This window comes from Amia ocellicauda, chromosome 14 (assembly GCF_036373705.1).
Source record: "Amia ocellicauda isolate fAmiCal2 chromosome 14, fAmiCal2.hap1, whole genome shotgun sequence".
NCBI lineage: Eukaryota > Metazoa > Chordata > Actinopteri > Amiiformes > Amiidae > Amia > Amia ocellicauda.
This window is the reverse complement of record NC_089863.1, coordinates 25,940,341-25,962,089: the sequence shown is the minus strand read 5'-3', so window position 1 is coordinate 25,962,089 and position 21,749 is coordinate 25,940,341. Positions and strand designations below refer to the sequence as shown.

General features: G+C 49.9%; 1 protein-coding gene across 6 annotated transcripts in view; it reads right to left on the bottom strand.

The window, feature by feature from the left end:
* Positions 1-21,749, bottom strand: part of sema6cb (semaphorin 6Cb) — a 118,879-nt gene that overhangs the window by 17,811 nt on the left and 79,319 nt on the right. For all 6 annotated transcript variants that reach the window (XM_066721388.1, XM_066721393.1, XM_066721392.1 and 3 more), the window contains 14 exons: positions 17,751-17,949; positions 14,012-14,126; positions 13,235-13,292; positions 11,559-11,615; positions 11,339-11,440; positions 7,704-7,794; positions 6,572-6,694; positions 6,381-6,469; positions 5,328-5,545; positions 5,090-5,221; positions 4,446-4,601; positions 4,009-4,182; positions 3,791-3,928; positions 436-513 (listed from right to left, as the gene is read on the bottom strand). In XM_066721388.1, the coding sequence (XP_066577485.1) occupies positions 436-513; positions 3,791-3,928; positions 4,009-4,182; positions 4,446-4,601; positions 5,090-5,221; positions 5,328-5,545; positions 6,381-6,469; positions 6,572-6,694; positions 7,704-7,794; positions 11,339-11,440; positions 11,559-11,615; positions 13,235-13,292; positions 14,012-14,126; positions 17,751-17,913 (1,694 nt within the window). In that variant the 5' untranslated portion in view covers positions 17,914-17,949. The remainder of the gene's footprint in view (positions 1-435; positions 514-3,790; positions 3,929-4,008; positions 4,183-4,445; positions 4,602-5,089; positions 5,222-5,327; positions 5,546-6,380; positions 6,470-6,571; positions 6,695-7,703; positions 7,795-11,338; positions 11,441-11,558; positions 11,616-13,234; positions 13,293-14,011; positions 14,127-17,750; positions 17,950-21,749) is intronic.

Here is a 21,749-nt window from a genome sequence, read left to right as displayed (position 1 = left end):
AGCAGCCGAAGAAACGAATTAAAATCCGGGTTCCATTTGATCAGTTGCAGCAGCCGAAGAAAAAAGAAAAGAAAAGGGACTGTGATTAATTATCTTGATCTTTAATGGTTTTAACAGCCCTCAGTCATCCATTGAACGCAAGAGTCTGCTTTTATGCGGGACGGGGGCGAAAATCCACCTTCCTCTGTCGGCACTGAAACGCAGGAGAGAGATTCGGGGGGGGGCCCACTCTTCTTCAGTGAATAAAATACCGACGTGCTCGTTTTTTAGCTGGCTGTTATGGGCAAAGAGAAGAGCGTCGATTCACTCTAGTACATCCCGCCATTTTCTTTCCACAGTTGGACACTTGTGTGAACATATCTGTGTACCGTCCCGTGTGTCGGGGCAAATAAAGCTTGTTCAAAGGGTCGAGGGGACGGAAAACAGGCTTCTTACTTGAGTCCAGGGGCCAACGTGGCGCAGGCCCCGGTCTTCAGCCAGACGCAGTAGGGGTCCTGAGACGAGAGACAGCTTCTGCAAAGAGAGGAAAACAAGAATCTGCTGAGCAAGGAGGGAGAGAGAGAGAGAAAGCGAGAGTTTCCTCTACTTCCTGGCCCCCGTCTGGGTGCGAACAAACGTTCCTGTTAGTCCACAAGGTGACAGAAGTGGTGCAGTGGAATTGTACCCCAGGGTCTGACATATCTACTCATTAGCTCGAGTGTTATTCAGTAGCCAATATAATCTGTTAGCCTTGCATATTAATCAGGATTTAATACATATTCATTGATTCTTGCTAATTATTCCCATATATAGACTTTTCTTTGTTCGCTTTCGAGGTCTCAACCTATACATTTCCTCTTTCGGTGATGACATCTTTGTTTAAATACATAACAGACTGAAAAGCGGGCGAAAAAAAAAAAAAGTCCTAAATGGTACTAAGTGGTGCGACAGTTTCAGGGTCGCACCATCAGAGTGCAAATGCTTTCTGCACCCCAGGGAATGGGGGGGACGGGACAGGGAGTCAGAGGTGTCAAACATGGCTACTGCTAACGGGCACGGGGGTCCGTTCCCACTTTGCACCGCAGCTGGGGGGGAATGGTGTCAAAGCTGTCCAAGATGGAATTGTTTTATTTTTTATTGTTTATTCCCTCCTCCTTTGCACTATGAAACTTAAAAGCAGTTCCTGTGTTTTAAATCTTGCAGCTGTAGGAATTCCAAGTGGGGTCAGGAACAGGGTGTGGGGGAGCCTTTATTTACCAAAAAAAAAAGATGATATACAGTTAGGTCCATAAATATTTGGACAGTGACACAATTGTCATCATTTTGGCTCTGTACGCCACCACAATGGATTTCAAGATGTGCTTTAAGTGTAGACTTTCATCTTTAATTTGATGGCAGTTACAACCAAATTGGGTGAACGGTGTAGGAATTACACCCATTTTTATATGTGGTCGCCCCAGTTTTAGGGGCTCAAAAGTATTTGAACAAACGAACATAATCCTGAATTAAATTGAGAGTTTCAATACTTGGTGGCAAATCCTTTGCAGTCAATGACTGCCTGAAGTCTGGAGCCCATAGACATCAGCAGATGCTGGGTTTCTTCCCTGGTGATGCTCTACAGGCCTGCACTGCAGTGTCTTTAGTTCCTGCTTGTTCTTGCTGTTTTGCTTTCAGTTTTGCCTTCAGCAAGTGAAATGCTGCTCAATGGGATTCAGGTCAGGTGATTGACTTGGCCATTGCAGAACATTGCACTTCTTCACCTTAAAAATGTCTTGGGTTCTTTCACAGTATGCTTCGGGTCATTGTCCATCTGCACTGTGAAGCGCCGGCCAATGAGTGTTGAAGCATTTGGCTGAATCTGAGCAGATAGTAGAGCCCTGAACACCAGAATTCATCCTGTTGCTTTTGACAGCAGTTACATCATCAATAAATACAAGGGAACCAGTTCCCTGGGCAGCCATACATGTCATGCCATGGTACAAAGATCAACTTGTACCAGAATGATAGGAAGAGAAGAGTATGGAGAAGGGAAGGATTTCAAATCCATTGTGGTGTTGTACAGAGCCAAAACGAAGACAATTGTGTCACTGTCCAAATATTTATGGACCTAACTGTATATGTATGTGACTGAAGAAAATGGGATATTATTCTATGACCTCTCCATGCACTGCACAGTAAGAATGGGCCCGACCCCAGCTCTCCCCCAGGGACACTGCAAACGGCTTGAATATCAGCCCGCTGCCAGACCGATTACATCACACTGCGCAGCGGCCGTAAAAGCAGGCAAACGAGTCGCGCCGTCTTTGGTATCAAAGTTGCTCGTTTTGAAATCTTCCCCTGACCTGATATAATGGGAGCTTGTTATTTATTTTATTCTGTTTTCTGTGCATCTCTGCTCCAAAAAAGCAGTATTTTCTTTTTCACATTTTAGCGGAAGTAGCCTCAGGACTCGGCCGGTATTTGGGTGCCAGTTTCTTTCCACCTGGTCGTGTGACCCATCGGGGCGGGGGGTGGCAGTGGTCTCAATGTAGAGGTTTCTGACAGCCTTTTAAACATCCAATAAAGCTTCACATCTCCGCTCCGGTCGATTGTAACGGAAAGGAAGACTAAAAACTAAAATAGGCTCGATGCGCATTAGCAGATTCCAGAAGCATAACGGTTTGAATATGGTACAAGAAATGGTATTGCGTGCGATATTTGGAAAACATGACCCTTTTAGATAGGGCTCAGTCACTCGGATTATTATATATCATAAGAAAAAAACGCTATGAAAGCAAGATGCTGCCATATCGTAATGCTTTCAACAACTCTGAGAGCCAGAGTTCACAACATACTGAACACAAGAGCAGACAAACACCTGCGTCTCTGTTTTAAAATGCAACTCATGAGATAGGAGCCAGTGGCCTTAGTTTATGGTTTACTTTAACAACGATTATTAATTTATTTCTTAGCAGATGCTTTGATTAATAACAATGAATGTAGTTTTTTTTTCCCTAGTACAAATACTTAATAATAATAATAATAATAATAATAATAATAATAATAATAATAATAATGTGTTTATTTCACTGATCGGCTTAATATAGATCACAAATTAAACAAACAACAAGAACCTCATTAAGTAAACAGTGGCCTGGCTCCACCCCCTTTGCCTCGGAGTCCCTCGTTAACCACTCCACAAGGTTCTCTGTGCTCCAATATGTATGATCTTATATATATTAAATGCCGAAGCAGAGACTTTAAATGAATAGAAATAACGTCTTTAAACAAAAGCGATTACGGATTTGACATTTCGCCTCCAAATCCAATTGCTGGGGATCTTATCCTAATCCTTTCCACACCTTGTGTTCAGCCGCCTGGCCCAGGTGTCTGGTAATGGGATTTTGGGCCCAATTTTGCTGGGGAAGAGCTAACCTTGCTGTGGAAGCCGGCGCTGGCTGGGCCCGTTTCCAGGCGAGTGGTTTTAATCCGTAAGAAATCTCTCCCTGGCGCCCACTGCTGCGAGCAAAATCACGGGCGCCGTTTAGAGAAGGCTGGACAGAGGCCGGGTTTAGACCGAGGAAGTAGAGCGGGGCGGGACAGTTTTTCCTGTGGTGCGTTGGGGGCTAGGTTTTATGCTAGGTGTTATGTGCGAGAGTAACAGAATAGAATTATGTACCTTTTGTTGTGGTGATTTAGGGAATGGGGAACATATAAATCAATACAAAAAATCTAAGATTGGTTATTGAGTTTAGGGGGCACAACAGCAGGTCTGTTTTAGGCCGGAGCTAGAGACGACAAAGATCATCAGGGGTGAAAAGTGGGCCCTCACTTTTTGCAGGAGCCGTAGTCCTGGCAGCGGCTGAGCGGCACGCGGACCACGCAGCTGGAGAACGCCACGAACAGGGCGTGGTGGTCCCGGTCGAGCTCCAGTCCCAGGATCCTCCTGTCCTCCCCGCGCACGTTGCACCTGAGACAGAGAGACCGTTTGTTTGTGCGGTTCATCGGATGCACTGTCGTACCGCTTGGACACCTGGACGGGGCCCTCACTTGCTGGGGTTGTAGACATCGACATCCTCCAGGAGCTGGGTGCCGAAGGAGGCGTTGGGGTGAGTGCTGGCCAGGACCTTGAGCACCCGGCCGTCTTCCGAGCCCAGGAACAGCACGGTGTGGTTCTTGCTGGGGCCCGCTGCGGTGTCCACGGCGATCTGGGTGAGCTTGTACCTGACGGAGAGGAGGAGAGAGGGAGAGAGAATCACACGGACGCACACAGGAAAAACAGCACGGTCGTCCTGGAAGCCTGGTCTCGGTTAAGAAGAGCTGGGGAACCAAAAGAATCATGCTACGGATTCGGAAGGCACACAGTAATAACACGTGTAATAAACACATTCTAGAATGCTCACTAACGCCAATCGATTACAGATCCTTAGTGGGGGAGCGGAAACCAAACCAAACCACGTATCTGCCCGTGCCCGCCCTGCTCATACCTGCTGTTGGTCCTGGTGAAGCAGGGCTTGTTGTTGACCGAGGGCACGGCCTCATCCATCAGCGGGTAGGACTTGATGAAGGACAGCGTGTTGTCCGGGAAGGTGGTGGACGACTTGAAGGGGGCGGCCGGGCCGTCGCCAGCGCAGGAGCCCGGCCTGGGAAGAGAGAGAGAAAAGGAGGTTGAAACTACACTCCACTCCCTCCCAACACTCCGGCAGGAGTCTCGCGCCCAGTGCCTCAGAGGGGACGCCGGGTCTCTTGGCGTTCGGGTCTGGCAGGAGCCCGCCCGGCCCTTACACGACGAACGATGAACGCCATTATCAGACGATGATTAACACGGCAGCCCGGCAGCGATTCTCATTCCTGGGACCAGAGAGTGGTGACCGGGACCCCACAATGCTCCACTCGTGCCTTTTCGCAGAACTGCTGAAGCTACTGAACTACTGAAGCGTCGGTCCGTCAGCCACCAACACCTGTAACTAATGCCTGCCGGGCCGAGTGCGTCAAAGCACTGCGGTGGAAGGTGTCTGCGAAGAAGCTGCGTGGAACGTTTGTAGAGAAGAGAAATAAGCAGAGACTGGTAACCGGAAAAAAAGGTGACCCCACAAGGGATTCTGGGATACCTGGCTCTCCCGTAGCTCACCTGGGTTTGGGGACCTGCTCCTCGGGGACGGGGGTCCAGGCCGACTCGCTGCTCTTCTGCTCCTTAAACTTCCCATTGAACGCCTTCTCGATGTCGTCCATGTAGAAGGCGCACACCGCCGAGCCCGTGATGCTGAGGGGACAGACAGACAGACGGATGGACGGGAGTCACAGCCACATGGTGCGACGGTGCGACGATGGACCTCCGTGATAAGGGCGTGCCGTCCTCTGTAACCCACCTGTTGGCCTGCGTGGTGAAGACGCCCAGCACGGCGGGCCGCTGGTTGATCTGCAGGACGTTGGTGAGGGACTGCAGCACGTCGAAGTAGAAGAAGGAGTCTCCCGGGACGGAGCAGTTGAGCCGGGCCTTCAGGAAGGAGGTCCAGTACTTCTCCAGGACGCGGGGGGAGCCGCCGTTGTCATTCTTACAGACGCGCCCCACGCGGGAGAACACCACCTGACGACAGGGAGAGACAGAGACCCAGAGAGAGAGAGAGAGAGAGAGAGCGAGCGAGAAGCATAGAGAGAAATGGGGAAAAGGAGAATGGAGCAATGAAAGGTAAGAGGGAGAGAAAGATGGGAAGGGAGAAAGACCAAGGGAGAGAAAGAGAAAGAGGCGCAGTGGGAGGGAGAGAAGCACAGAGAGAAATGGGGAAAGGGAGAACGGAACAATGGAAGGAAAGAGAGAAAGGTGGAGAGAAAGAATGAACAGAAATCTTTAGGCTTGTGTTGTGTGTGTGTGTGTTTCTCCGAAGTCTTTCAAGCGGTACAGAGCATGTTATGGTTTCATTCAACATGCATAGAGTTCTGCAACAGATGGTGTGGCTCGCCTCGTCCGGCCCCGCGCTCGGACCTCCCCGGAGTCACTGTGCGAAGGATCGAGCCAAACCAATTTGTTTTTGGCGTGTACTTTGCAGCATTTGCAATTATTTGGACTACACTCCTGGAAATGTGTTTTTTCAGTATGGGGGCAAACCTCCCTCTCTCGCTCACTGGGATGACAACGAAGTGAGAGACCGAGAGAGATCAAAAAAAGGAGAAGAATGCTTAAATTGTTATTTACTCTCTGCCGCTCCCTATATTTACCGCGCAGGAGCTAAATCATGTGTTGTAATCAAGTGGAAAACGCTACTGTAGTCCCACCAACGAAGTCTGTGAGTGGAACGGGATTGGAAAAGCGCAAGAGACGGACAGACGGACAGACGGACAGACGGACAGACGGACAGACGGACAGACGGACAGACGGACAGACGGACAGACGGACAGACGGACAGACGGACAGACGGACTCACCTTGCCCAGGGTGGTGTACTCCACCGCGATCTCGCTGAAGAAGAAATAGATGTAATTCCCGTACTCGATGGCGTGGAGGAAGTGCGGCTCTGTAGGGGGGAGACACACAAGCGCACATGTTCACATCCGTGTGGATCAGAAGGCTGTACACCCCCCCCCCCGCCCCGTCACATGATGGAGGAGAACCTCACCTCGGAGCCACTTGGAGTCGTACTTGACGGTGCGCAGGACGGGACTGCTCTCCCCAAGGCTGCGGTAGATGACCGCGTCGCTCGCCAGGAAGTCCGTCATGGTGGCCGAGTAGAAATCGCCACCTGCGAGAGATGGGTACCAAAAATGTATAATAATATTAATAATAATCTCTTCCATACTCCCCTGCTGATATCCCCAGACGATTAATCAAGTTCATTATTTACTGTCCCCGAACTCACAGAGCCTCTGACCCATGCAGTGCGCACAGCCTGATCTAAAATCCTTAAAGCAGGGATTCCCAAGTCTGTTTTGATTTGTCTTGTCCTGCTTGCTTTTGTTCCAATTGAGCTCTTAATTGCTTAATTGAATCCTTAACTGAACTAACAATGCAATCAAAGGCTCAATAATGTAATTAAGCTCGGGTGGAACAAAAAACCAGCAGGGCAGGGGGTCCGGTTTGGGAATCCCTGCTCCACGCGGTGGCAGAGCCTTTTCATGGGGTGATCACAGTTGTCGAGTCACAGGTGTCTGCTGTCTGTTCGAATGAAAGCGGTGATAATGAAACAATCTCCTCTTCGGAGGGGCGGCTTCGTTCTCCGTGCGCGCGGAGGACGTGGCTGTCTAACGTGCTGCCGCTGCCGGTGAAAACAAAGGCCTGTTTGAAGACGGTCTTTTCTAAACCCATCAAAATCAATCAACGCGAAGGAAGCGAATGACGAACCCGCCGGGAGGATTCGTACTGGGATCACGCGGGAAGGGAAAAAACTGTCTCGGGACGCAGAGCAATTAACTTGCGAAGCCCTTCTGTGCGAGTCAATTGTTGCAGTCTTTTGAGTGTGTGTGTGTGCACACACAGGGGGAACTAACAAAAGGAGCCTCATGATTAAAGGGATTGTTTGGATCTGAAAAAATGAAATCAAACGCAAACAAAAGAGGATTCGAGATTAGAAGGGAGATTCTACCAGAATTACCGACGGAAGCACAGATCGTTCCTGGATAACTGTGTGTTGCGTGTCTGTGATTGTGTCTCGGTGTGACCCTGTGTCTACGATTGTGTGTCTGTGTGGCTGTGTGTGTGTCAGTGATTGTGTGGCCCCCGAGGGGCCACAGTGTAGGGGCGATCAGACTCACCGGCAAACAGACCGACGTTGGACTGCCTGGACTCGAAGGGGCAGCGCGCCTGTCCCACCACCTCCTCCCCGTCCTGCTCCAGAGTGGACATCTGCAAGACATGAGGGGAATCACACGGGGACAGAGGAACCGGGGAACAGGGGACTCACTGGAGGACCCCTCCACACTACTGCCGAGATCTTTGGAGGAAAAAACAACCCAGAAAGGCAGAGGACTTGCTCCTAGTGGGCAGAGTTCAGGAGAACAAGGAGATTTTGCTTCTGAGGGAAGGACGGGACGTTCTCAGTTCGGTTGGGGACGTTAATACCATTTGTATTTATAGTGCCCACAGAGCACCTCATACATTAAAACCAACGCCCAAGCTCATAACAATAACAAAAACAACCCGATCGCGTGCCGCCCGCAGGAATGAGCAGTGACTCCCGGCCACATGCGACGCTGGGCGAGCTGCGAACAGCTGCCCTCATCAGCAGAGTCAACAGTCATCTCCTGTGTACACACGCCCGGTCCTGTTTACTACAACGCCGGCACAATCCACCCCCCACGCGACCGCCTAAACCCACACTGACAGCCAACTCGCTTCACCCCTGACCGCTGCCCTCTGATTCACACCTGGGGCATGCACAGTAAAAAATAAACAACTCCCGGCTTATTGAGTTAACCTCCTGGTCCAAATACCCCCCCAGCCCGAGCAGCAAGCTTCAATCTACCACCTTACAGGCTCCAATTACCAGCCAGTAAGCTCTGCAGAGCTATCGGCTTTCATGGAAATTGCATCCGAGGCAAAATAAAACTATGAAACTCCCCCCACCTCCCAATCTCCATTCCTGCCAGCCTCACACCCCTGCCCTCCCTCAGTCCCTGTCCCTTTCCAAATATACTATCGCCAATAACACACACACAACCGGGTGCTTTTAATATCCTCTCGCCACCTCTTGGAGTACAGCATCAGGGTAGAGAGACACATAGAGAGAGTGTGTATATATGTATATATATGTAGATATATATATATTACAGTATATATCATTACTGAAATGTATTATTGTATTACTATTATTGTTTATTATTGTGTGTATTATTATTACTACTATTATTTGTATTAGTATTATCATCATTACTATCTCTCCCTGTATGACAAATGTTTAGATTAGTCTGTAGCTCCCCATTTCCCCACTGTTTCTCGTGTATTCTTAAATCAATTAATTCCTGTCACTCTATGACACGAAAATGTAAAAAAAACTGAAGTAATTGGTTATATTGTACCTGCTTTGGCAATACTGCTGTGCAAGTCATGCCATAAAGCTTATTTGAACTGGATTAAATTGAATTGAGAGAGAGAGAGTGAGAGAGAGAGAGAGAATAATTACCAATATTAATTTTATGTTTCTCTGAATTATTGTTTAATTGTATCAATTTAAATGGATCGGTTAATTGTTTACCATACAATGTGTATTTATGTATGGAAATGTACATGTATGTTTTAAAACTGTTATGTCACCATTGCTTTGGCAATACTTATTTCTGGTCATGCCAATAAAGCACGTTGAATTTGAATTTGAGAGAGAGACACACACAGAGAGGGAGAGAGAGCGACAGAGAGAGACACAAAGCGAGACACAAAGAGAGGGAGATAGAGAGAGACACACAGAGAGAGAGAGAGAGAGAGAGAGAGAGAGAGAGACACAAAGAGAGGGAGAGAGAGAGAGAGACACTCTGTACTGATTTTGCTCTCTCTCGTTTTATGATTGGACCACCCCCAATGGTCAGGGCCAATCAAAATCCTTTCCAAGCATTCATTCCGCCCACTATCGTGTCTGCCTGCCTCCCGATGACGAATCACAGGAGCAGAAAGGCTGGAGGGGGCGGGGTCTCCAGGATCCGGGACGAGAGCAAATGCTATAGATCTCATCGCATCAGAATGAGCGACAGAGTCAGGGATTTAAACAATACGCATGTTGTATTCTCTCGGCCCGCCAGCCCTCTGACAAACACTCAAGCACCTGACAGGTTAGGTAACAGGCTGCTGTGCGTTTACATTCGGCACATCCTGTCTTCGCGTGGCTCCTATTTTAGCACTCTCAGACGCGGGGCTTTTAAAGAAGCGAGAGATGAAATAAAGCACGCGTTCGCTCAGGGAAAGAACAGCGCAGGAACGCGTCAGACACTTCAATGGATAACTCGGTAACCGCATGTACCCAGTGTGCAGTTAAATATAAACAACTGTTGGGCTCAGGCTGTGATGACTTGAAAGGCATTAAAAGTATCTGGTCCCTGACAGCTTATTTCGCAATTGTACAGTTGTCAGGATGCACTGTAGTCCTAAATAAGAGATGTCATTTGATTTATTTATTTTTTAAAAGCTCTCAATAACATCATCATAATAACAGCCGGCAACGTCTGCAATCCGAGCAGGAAGGGGGAGACAGAAATATCCTCGACTCCGTGTGTGCCAAACCTCTCCGTTTTAAAAATAGCGCCGAGACACGAGAGAGAGAGACGTGTTTATAAATATTTATACGCAGACGCGGATAACACTGAGGCTTAGGTGGGAGATGAACCCATATCCGAATCTAGCATCCCATTGATGGAGCTGTCGATATCGGGATTTGCCGGCCTATGTGCCGACGCAGGCAGATTCCCAATGAAAACCCACAGGCGGACGCTAAAGGAGAGTCCCCTGGCGCTTGTGACATCCGACTCCCCCTCCGTGTGTTCACAGACTCTCCTGGATCTTATTTTTACCCCTTTATTTTGCGTCGGTGCGATCGGTAACAAAAATCAAGCGTCACAAGACCGAATCCCTGTGGGGCACACGCAACAGGCTACAACACACAGAAAGCAACGTGAAGCAAACACTCGAAGTTTGTCAGCCTGTCAGGCAAATTTACATCCATCGATTTGACTCGCTGCTCAGTAAACGGCGGCGACAGCTTCCCCCAGCAGGCAAAGCTACAGCTCAGACACTGCGGCCTGGACCAAAATAAAAAACTGAACTACAAGTGAATCGCAGATAACAAATCCGTACAGTTTAATTCATTGTCAGAAGCCACGTTTTACTACTGATATAGGGATAAGGATTTGAAATCCGTGGTTCACAGGCAGGTCTGCGCCTCACAAATCCGCTCCAGGTCGTTTCTAGACACCCGTTTTGCTCCTCGAGTACGAGTCCGGTTCACAGGAGAGTTTTCATTTCCCCCCGTGTGAGAATCACCGGTTAATTTTCCACTCTTACCACCAAATTTGGAAGCACAGATTGCCCGCATCTCTCTCGCAGGTTTGCAGAACATGCGTCACCGGCAAGCGGAGCAGATTTGCTTTGAAGTCTGTCAGCAGCGGCTCCCGATCCCGGCGTCTCGAATGCGTAATTCCGAGCCGCAGACGTGGGTAACAATCAGAGAGCGCTGTGCTTTAAACCGCCGCCACAGGTTAAAGTATTTATGGCTCCGGTGACGGATTTGATTATGACACCTGAACGCCTGGATCCCGAAGAGCTCAGTCGCTGTTTTTGTTGAGGAAAGTCTGCCTGTTCTTCGGATTGGGGCTTTGAAGGCATGCAGAACTTTAAAAAAAGTAGGATAAAGTGGCAGAGAAAATCGAGCCCTCACTTCCCACAGAAAGGAGGGGCCAATGAATACCTTATAATTGCGGCAGGTGGGGTTGAAGGCGTTGGTCCCGCAGGCAAAGAGGGTCTCATCGTTGCGGGGCACCAGCACTTTGATGTAGTTGTAACACTCGTCCTGTTGGGGAGAGAGGGGGGGGGGAAAACGATCAGAGCACACAAAACAGGACAAGGTGCGCCCCCAGCCTCCAGCAGCCAACTGCCACGGGGCTCAGATCGGCCCGCTCCACACTCACGCTGTTTTTGCCCCGCACCGTACACTTCTCCACATCTTTCGTCTTCCACGTGAGTTTCTGCAAGAAAAACAAACGGAATCCGTTATGGCAGGTAGAACCAGCGCAGTCTGAAGTGAGCTTTGAACGGGTCGCCGCACCCCCGACACGAGATTGGTGGAATCCAAGCGCCGTCTTAATAAGGACGGTCAGGATAGGTCAGAGATGATAAATCTCTGATTTTTTTTTTCCCCCCCACTGTAAAGATATTTTCTTTTATCCTTACTTGTGTTATTTAAAATGATCTAAATCGGTCGTGTGGAGGGTGTCTGGCGATAACATCTCTTCCACAATAAGAGACCCTTCACACAACCTATTAACGCACTGTCACAGACTGTACATGGCTGGCCAACCCTCTCCCGCCGAAGGGAGCAGAGGCAGGTTCAGTCCAGGGCCGAATCTAACCCGGGAAAAACAGTGGCACAGCCAGGATTCAAACCAGGAACCTCCCAATAACAAACCCGTGTCCTGAAACACCGAACTACTGTGTCCTGCAGTAAACATGGCCGCACAGTGTTTGGTAACCCTTTAACAACACTACAGACAGCTGACTGACGCCTCTGATTTCCCACGCGTGTGTCAAGGCACTCGTAAAGCATGTATGGACTGGGGGGGGGGTATATTCCATTGATGCACTGTGGGGGATGTGAAACAGGAAGTGGGGAAAAAAGCAACAACAATAAAAACACTCATTAAAGGTTCAGGATCCTCACTACCAAGATCCCAGCTCTTACAAGGCGCTTTAGTAATTTTTTATTTATTTTTAACCCCCAGCTGCCACCCCCCCCCCACAGCCTCTTGCCAGTCTGCCGCAAATCAACATTTCCTGCACGTCTCCCCCCCCCCCCCAGTGCTCGCAGCACAACAACTCCGGCGACAGAAATACATCAGGTAGTTAACGAGACTCGGTAGGAGCCGTCTCGATCGACTGCAGCCCGGCATTAAGGGCCCGATGCTTCAAGGTGATTTAATGACCCTTCTGTCTCATGTGGAGGGAAGCAGACCCCCATCTGGAGAGAGCCGAGGAGTCCCTAATGGGCCAGGAGCTGCCGAGGAGGCCGGCGGGGGGAGACGAGACGAACGCAACTCGGATTCAAACCGATCTTGTGAGAACTGGGACTCCCGCTGGCCTTGCCGTGACACCCCCGGGCATATTTTGGTTCCTAAGGGGTGTCAAGACCTCATATTTCTCCCTCCCTCCGCTGGAAAATCAAGAGGCGTGAGTGAAACGTTGATTGGATGGAGAAAGAGGGCAGGAGGGCGATCTTTAGCACATTTGTCAGATGAGGTTGTATTTTTCCTGGTCCTCATCAGTCACCGAACTGTTTTCAATTAGCGCAGTCGTCACCATTTAATTACATAAGTGGAATAAGCTCACACCAAAAACACGGCATAATCAGAGAGTAAACACCCCCCCCACCTCCTACAATCTACCCGTTTAGACTCTTCATCATAAGAACCTCTGGAGGATCCGAATCATAAAATTATCTCCATTATAATAGTCAGAAAAGTGCTTGCATCACTGGCACAGAACCTCACACGCTGAGCACACCAACATGGGCCCCTGTCCCCCCAGGTCTACAGCGGGCTCTGGGCCCCTGTTCCCCCAAAATTTGACCTGGCGGCGGGTCAAGGCTTACCTGCTGTGGTACGATCTGGTCTGCCGAGGCGCTGAGATTGATGGCGAACACGTGATCCCTGGAAGAAAACAAATGAAAAGATCATGAAAAAGAGAGAGAGAGAGCGAGAGAGACAGAGAGCAGGCATTAGCCTCCATCTTTCAGCCAAAACCAATCCATATCTCCCTCCCTCCCCTCTCCTGTCTCCCCCGTCCCCTCCGTGCTTTGATCCCGACAACGCGAGGATTACGGCGCATTGACAAGGAAAGTCCGACAGCTTAAAAAAAAAAAAACGGAAAAAAGCTCAATCTCAAGCGCGGATCTATAAGCGACGGCCCCCTGATAACATCCGACTCCTCGGCCTTTCAACTACGAGGCCTCAGAAGCAGACGAGTCTTCCCAGCCTCTTACCTTCTCCTTTTTATGATTTTTATTGCGTGTTAAGTAAAAATCCCCAGGGAATAGTGCAAAGGAATGACTTACTTACTTTTTTTTTTTTCACCACACAAGTGGAAGGAGGCCCATTCCCGCTCCCAGATTGATTATCTCGCCCTATTTTCTGTAAAGCAGGATGCTTTTCAAACAAACGCCGTGAGAAAATCCTTTCCAACCATGACGGGGGTATTAACAGGAGCGGCGTTTCGAGGATGAGCCGCTTAAAGGTTCGGTGTGCAAGCGTGCGTCGATGGCCGGATTGAACCGCTTCCGGCACGCGATCTCTCCACACTGAGCGGAGGAGGACGGGTGGGAACGGGAATCCGAGGGACTGCCTGGCGGGGGAGAGAACGGCACACTGACCTGGCGGCAATGTAGAGCACATGGTTGATCCGCAGCATCCTCTGGAAGTCCAGGCCCAGGCGGACCGTGTCATTGTCCGAGGTCAGGCCCTGGAAGCTTGGGTAGAGGAGGGAGTCTGGAGGGAAAGAGGTGGAGAGGAAAATGAGGCCCGAGAGGAGAGGGAGAGGAGGCAGAGAGGAGAGGAGAGGAGGCAGAGGAGAGGGAGAGGGAGGAGAGGGAGAGGAGGCAGAGGGAGACAGAGGAGAGAGGGAGGTGAGGGAGAGGAGGCAGAGAGGAGAGGGAGAGGAGAGGGAAGGGAGAGAGGGCAACAGTGTCAGAGCCTTGTCACGAGATCAGGACACAAAATCAGAAGACGTCGTTTGTACAGGCGGTTGTCTATAAAAATGTGACGCCCAATAAAGAGCTGGGTTTTTTTTAAAGCCAGAAAAGGAGAAGTGGAAGTGGTTTCAACTTTGCACCCGCGGACAGCAGAACAGTTTCCCACCGAGACCCCTTCCTCTCTCTCCTCTGTGTTCGGATGCGGTACGACCCGTGTGTGACATCTTGCTCTGGAGCTGTAATCTGGACGTTTCATAAATAAAATAAAAGCCGGCGTCTCCGCTAATCGGTCTCTAGGTTTTCCGTGGAGAGTTGTGTTGGGGATTATTGTGCGATACCATTTGGCTGACCTTCCAGCTTCCTCCTTCTCGACTCCAGCTTCCTGCCCCGGGGGGGGGGATTGTCTACATCTGTGTGACAGACCGTTTTGTGCGTCGGGACATAATGTACGTGCGATCTCGGTTCCTCTGTCTGTTTTCCTTGTGAACGTACGTCTGCTAAACTTGGGCGCTGGCCTGGAGAGACGTCTCGCAAGAACACGCTCCGTGGGCGTCCAGGCGAGGCGGTCTGCGTCGGGGTTTGTGTAGCGGTTGCGGTTAGTCTTTTGTGTTCGTCTCGCCCACAGATACAACCAAAGAACGCGTGCGTTTTTCAATAACTTGAAGTCACCGGCTTTGGACGCGACTGCTTTCCACTCCGCAAGTAAATGCCCCCAAAGGCATCGACAAAGACAGCCCCTAAGGACCGATTCACGCTCCACAAACAAATTCGGATCCCAGGTCCCAGGATTGGGGGGGGGGGGGGGGGGAACTAAAAGAAGGTGCATTAAGGATGGAAACTAGGAGGCAATTCCTGTGGGCATCTTTACACAAAGATGTTTGCTTAGCAGAGGCTTCATGAAAAGTAGGTGAACCTAAATTAAGGACTGGGAACAGACTCCAAGGGGTTTTGGGAACGTGGGAGAAAATGGCCCGTCGTATTTCGGATGCCGAGTCAATGAGGAGCAATCATGCAATCTCAGAGGGGTTTTATAATCATTAGCTGCTAAGTAACTAATGCTCTAAGGGCAGGCGACGCAGATTTGTTTTATTTTTAAACCGACTGGAAGCTTGCATTGTGTCAAAGAAAAAAAACAAGGCGTCAGTTTCCCTCGGCTTGCGATCGCAGTATAAACGTGTCTTCCCGTGCGTCTACTAATGCGTGACTTCAATTCAAACAGCCAGGTGAAGATGAGGCTGCTTTTGTTTGAGGTTTTCAACCCCCGCCCTCTGCCGAAATGAATTGATTGAGGAGTGGTTAAGCACCGAGAGACGGAGGTCATTTAATTACACGGCGACTTCCCAATCTCGTAGTCGGATCAAAGCCCCGCTGTGAATAGGTAAGGCAGAGTCACGCGGGGTCTTTCGTTATTTCTTCAAATAGGGGAAGCCGCGCCACGCAGACCGATCCCCCCCAGAGTCGCCGGCATAATTTACATCTCGGGGGTAAACCTGGATCCGCTCAAGCGATCACATAATTAAAAAACAAACAAAAGGAGCAGCGCCACGGGGGGCTAAACCCGATAACCAAGCAAAACACGAAAAAAAAAAAAAAAAAAAAAAATGAAACGCGGGTGTAACCCTTTATACCTGCGATGTGCCTGAGAAACAAATTTTGTCCCGCAGGGAAGTCAAGTGGCAGCTGACCACAGCTTCTTTGGGTTTTCATTCCACCCAAGGTCTTGACTCGAATTCTGGACTTAACCCGCCCAGCTGAGCCCAATTTCTCAGTTCGTGAGGTGCTCATGTTTTGAGAGAGACCTGTACAACCGGCTAAAGGTTTATTTTGGTCCAGTCTCGCTTGTTTAAGGGAATGACAACCTGGGTGTGAGGACAGGGCCAGCTGAAGCTCTCTCCCCCACCCCCTCTGTCCATCCCTCTCCTTCTCTCTCTCCCTACCCCTCCCCTTCCCTCTCCCCCTATCCCTCTCCCCCTATCCCTGTCTCTCTCCCTGTCCCTCTTCCTCTCCCTGTCCCTCTCCCCCTCCCTGTCTGTCGCTCTCCCCCTCTCTCTCTCTCTGCCTCTCCGTCCCTCTCCCTCCGTGTCTGTCCCTCTACCCCACTCCCCCTCTCCATCCCTCTTCCTCCCTCCCTCCCTCTCCGTCCCTGTCGCTCTCCCCCTCTCTCTCTCTCTCTCTCTCTCTCTCTCTCTGCCTCTCCGTCCCTCTCCCTCCGTGTCCGTCCCTCTATCCCCCTCTCCCTTTCCGTGCCCGTCCCTTTCCCTCTCCTTCCCCCTCCCCCTCTCTCTCTTCGTCCCTCACTACAGTTGTTTAAAAAAACAAAGCAAAACAGTGCTACAGGACAACAGTCCGATCAGATGAGCAGGGAGGTCCTGTCTGTGCTATATTAATGTGTCGCAGCCCTGGGCTGAACTTGTGACTGAGGGGAGGCAGGCAGTGAAACACAGAATGGGGGTCTATCTGAAACTGCCATCTGCAGGGAAATTTATTTGCATCACAAGATGTTTGTTGGTTTGTTTGTTGGATATTGCACTGCAATTTCAAGCTATAGTTTGAAGGCAATTCAAATTATTTCATAAGACCATAAGAAAGCTTACAATCGAGAGGAGGCCATTCGCCCCATCATGCTCGTTTGGTGTCCATTAATAACTAAGTGATCCAAGGATCCTGTCCAGTCTGTTTTTAAATGTTCCCAAACTGTCTCTTCAGCCACATCGCTGGGGAGTTTGTTCAGATTGTGACGCCTCTCTGTGTGAAGAAGTGTCTCCTGTTTTCTGTCTTGAATGCCTTGAAGCCCAATTTCCATTTGTGTCCCCGGGTGCGTGTGTCCCTGCTGATCTGGAAAAGCTCCTCTGGTTTGATGTGGTCGATGCCCTTCATGATTTTGAAGACTTGGATCAAGTCCCCACGTAGTCTCCTCTGTTCCAGGGTGAAAAGGTTCAGTTCCTCAGTCTCTCAGTAGGACTTTCCCTTCAGACCTGGAATAAGTCTGGTTGCTCTCCTCTGAACTGCCTCTAGAGCAGCGATATCTTTCTTGAAGTGTGGAGCCCAGAACTGCACACAGTATCCAGATGAGCTCTAACTAGCGCATTGTACAGTCTGAACATCACTGCCCTTGTTCTCAATTCTACACTTTTGACAATATACCCTAACATTGTGTTTGCCTTTTTTATTGCTTCCCCACATTGTTAGGATGGAGAATGTGAGGAGTCCACATAGACTCCTAGGTCTTTCTCATGCGTTATTCATCTAGTTCTATTCCTCCCATAGTGTAATTATAGTGGACATTTTTGTTACCTGCATGTAATACCTTGCACTTGTCCACATTGTCTTGATTTGGTTAATTTCCGGCTCATATCGTACCTGGAGTGTCTCAGTACAGTCTGGAGCAAAGGCTTAACGTTTGATACGTTTGGTTACTTACGGGGCAGTCCAACGATGCTGATTGGCTCCAGGTCCTTGGGGAAAGGCGTGGCCAGGGCGGCAGCAGCAAGTAGGAAGGAGGCCAGTGTCAGAGCCACACCCACACGTGGGCGTGGTACATCAAATGGGAGGGTCATTGTGAGAAAAAGGGGGAGGGGCTTCATTACGGTCCCGGATCGGATCTCAGCAGGGAGTCATGGCTGCAAACACAAGAAAATACAAAGACACACAAAAGACAGTCAGGACATTTGTAATCAACAGCCCAAAAGCAAAAACATACAACAAAAAATATCCAACAACAACACTGATATAAAGCCCAAAACTGGGTTAGTGAAAGCAACCACAAATTCGTTTATTATAGAAGAGTCTTTTTTTGTGTGTAACCCACAATAAACACGTCAACGCTTTGGCAGCCCGAGGGAAAAAGGTGAAACCACGAGACTGTCAGCCACACAGACACCTGGGTAATTTAGCAAACACACTTCCATCTTTCACAGGTGAATTAACACAATTATCCGGCAGAGCCTCTCGGGGGAGAACGCTAACGAGAAATTAGAACGAGGGTGGCAAAGGAAAATAACAAGACTACTCTAGATAGATAAATAAATAAATACGTCAATAGACACATACACAAATGTCTGCATTTATTCTCATTTCCCTCCAGAAGGCAAGCCAGATTTGGTCATACATCTTCCCAAATCTCTCTTTCCGGCTTCATCACACATCTCTATGGGAAGCTGCCACCGTGCGAGTTAATGAACTGAAGGTTTAATCACTGTTATAGGCTACAGCGCAGAGTGGAGTGGCACTGTCAAACACCCACCTCTATCGCAGTGTTACGGTGTGAAACGGATCTCGGTTTCGGCCATACGGCACCGTAGGAGAACGGTGACCGAGAGAACTGATCACGGCTGTACAGACGGTCGCTCCCCTGTGTGAGCTGAACAGGTTACCAATCAGCAACGGTCCGACACACAACTAGTGCACGTCTAGGGTCTCCCATCTGTCGCGCCGACAGGGACGCCAACTGTCACAGGCTCGCGCAGTGGCCATTTTGACACGAGGGCCGTGAGTTACATAGATCCATGAGTCTAGCTCAGGGGTGTCAGACTGCAGTGCTGGGGGGGGGCGCAGTGTCTGCCTGCCCTGGTCTAGATAAACCCTGGCAGGTGCAGGCAGGGCACCACTCGGGGGAAAGAGAACCGCAACGATGAGAGAAGCGGTTCATTTCTCAGTTCAACCCATTTTTCTCTTCTCTATTCAGGGGAGCGGCCCTGTATCGACGAGACACGTGTTCTACGCGGCTGGGGGCCAAATCGAGACTTCATATTAATCGCAAGGTGCTAATACTTTGCTTGTGTAAGAGATGCAACGCTTTATTGGGTTTTTTTCACTGCAGTGGTACAGCTATAAATACGCTGGAGCAAGCCAGCTCTACTACAGAAGATCGGGTCCTGGCAGCCGCGGTCGCTGATGTGGTGCACTTAATGGGGCCTACACTGTTTTGTGAAGCATTATTGTGCCCATTAAAGCAACCTCAACAACAAGTTTCTAAACGCTATCGCTCCCGTACAAAACATCTGCAGAGAAAGCGAGTACTCCTCCCCATTCTGGTTTCTAAACTTTTCACCTCCCTCTCTCTCTCTCTCCCCGTAGTCTTTTCGAGCCGTAACCCGACACCCTGCCAGCTGGTACAGCCATCGCCTCCTAGGTAGGGTCGTGTTGCGTGCCAAGGGAAAGGTACACCGACACCCTCCCCCTCCCCCCCCACCCCCCCCACCCCCCCCCCCCCGCGCCGAGATTAATGCTTGGCTTATTAAGACCGCGGCTCTGCGGACCTCGAAATCATTCTGTTTCTTTGAAGGAGGAGAAGATGAAGGTATGTGCGCACGTGGGTGTGTGTCTGGGGAGGGGGGGGGCATCAATTACCTGACAGCTGTCGATTGAGTATAATTTGGCGCCCTCGGTCTCCAGTTCATCCCTTTCTTCCACACTTCTTTGTTTGGGAAGGGGTTTTAATTAACCGGACTTGTTAAGCTTGCCGGGAGACCGTCGGCTGGGTTTAGAGAATGGGGAGGCCTATCGATTACCTGACAAAACGGCCGGCGCAACCCACAGCTTGCGCGCACTGTGAAGGACCTCGGTTTCCCCCGGGCTTTTGAGAGCTGGGAAAGACCAAAACACAGAGAGAGATGCATAAATAGCAGCACCCTTAGTGAGCGAATGGCGCTCGATCGTTTCCCGGCTTCACCGTGCGATCGGATCGCCGTGCGTCACCCCGGCCAACAGATCCATCGAAAACAGCTTCATATAGCGAGACCCGGTTCCCGAAGGATGCTGGGGAGGTCAAGTTGTGTGGGGGAGGGCGCTGATCAAGGTTCCTCAGCTTCGGTGCTCCGAGATCAAGAACTTGGCGTGACTCTAACACCCTCCCCCCCCACAACTTAGTAACAGGTGCCAGCACTAACGAGAAAAAAAAAAAATTACAGGTATAAACTAAGTGAGCCCGATACATTTATAATGAACAGGATCATTCCGCAATCTGTTTGTTAATGCATCATAAAAGGGCCCTTAAGCACCTCTGCGCCGCGCTCGTTTGCGGAGACATTTCCCGAGCACCGGTGCGTGCGCGCTTCGCAATTCCCTGGCCGTCCATCGAGGTGGGTAATAGACGCTCTCGAATATAAATGATGCGAGGTTGTTGGTTATTTGGAAAAATCCATAGATTGTGTACTCGTTATAATGGGATTGCGGTGTAATGTAATGATAGCACCTGCATATGCCCTTACAACAATCTGGCCCGGGTTGTTTTTTTTTTCCCAGAGACTAATTATGGCAGTCTTAATTTGCGCTTGGATGGACTTGGGAGAGAAAAAAAAAAAAACGCACGACAGAACGAGAGAGAGTGGAATAGCTCCGAAGCGATTGTACTTCATTAGGACTTCATTATCGGAGGGCGTCGCTCCGAGAGTGAGCCGAATGACATTTACTCAACCGCGGGACATCTTTTTCTTGAAAAAAAGAACAAACAAGTATTTTGGGAAGGAGTAATTAGCGGAGCCCGAAAAAAAAAAAAAAAACGAATAGAAAAAACACAACATGAAGCTCGGAAGAGAGAAAACGGAAAACGCAAAAGCCCAGAGCGCTCATGCTGACCCCCAATCAATCCGAACGCCAGTGAAAAAAAAAGGCACAACAAACAAACACACTGTTGTTTAGCTGTGTCGGGTCTAATTAAAGCTTCAGTGAGCGCTGCCAAGTTCGAACTGAAGAATGCACGCGCCCCCCCCCCGCCCCAACCAACCCTCTTGTACAGATTGGCCCGATAAATCTTGATGTGGCTCCCTGGACTCCACTGTCATTTCAAACTCGATTAGGCACGTTAGCCTGCGTTCTCCACGGCCCATTACCCTCTCCCTATTTTCTAAACAGGCTGTGGCTCCTATCGCATAACAGGGCCTGCTGGGGCAGAACGGGGGTGGGAGGGGGAGCTGGCCGGCTTGGTCGGGGCTGGGAAACTACACCGGCTGCTCTCTCACAGCTGGGGTGTCGGGGCGCGGCCGTGAAAGGGCTACAGAGGGGCGGCATTTAAACAAGGGTGTTAAGAAAACCCAGCACACATTGTTGGTTGGCCCTCAACATCGTGGCCGACGCAGACGCCCTAGCGGGAGGATGAGATTTGTGATCGAACAGCAGATTGATTCTCTATTTGTGGGAGGGTTCTAACGGAAGTGGGCAGGGGATGCTTTTTAGCGTTGCGCACTCTTCTGAAGCCCACAATGCACTGCTGCACTCCGAACCAGATTCCCAGAAGCTTCTTAAAAACACGAATGTTACGGCGGAGAGAGACTCAATCAGACCGTGACCGGGGCTGGTCTACGCCGATTTCATTACGGTCACCATTAGCTTTTGAATGAACTTCTGCCAGCCTTCAGGAGAGCCGTAATAGTCTTGGAGTTGGATCACAGCTTCTGGGTCCTTATGTCTCCCAGCCAGGAGC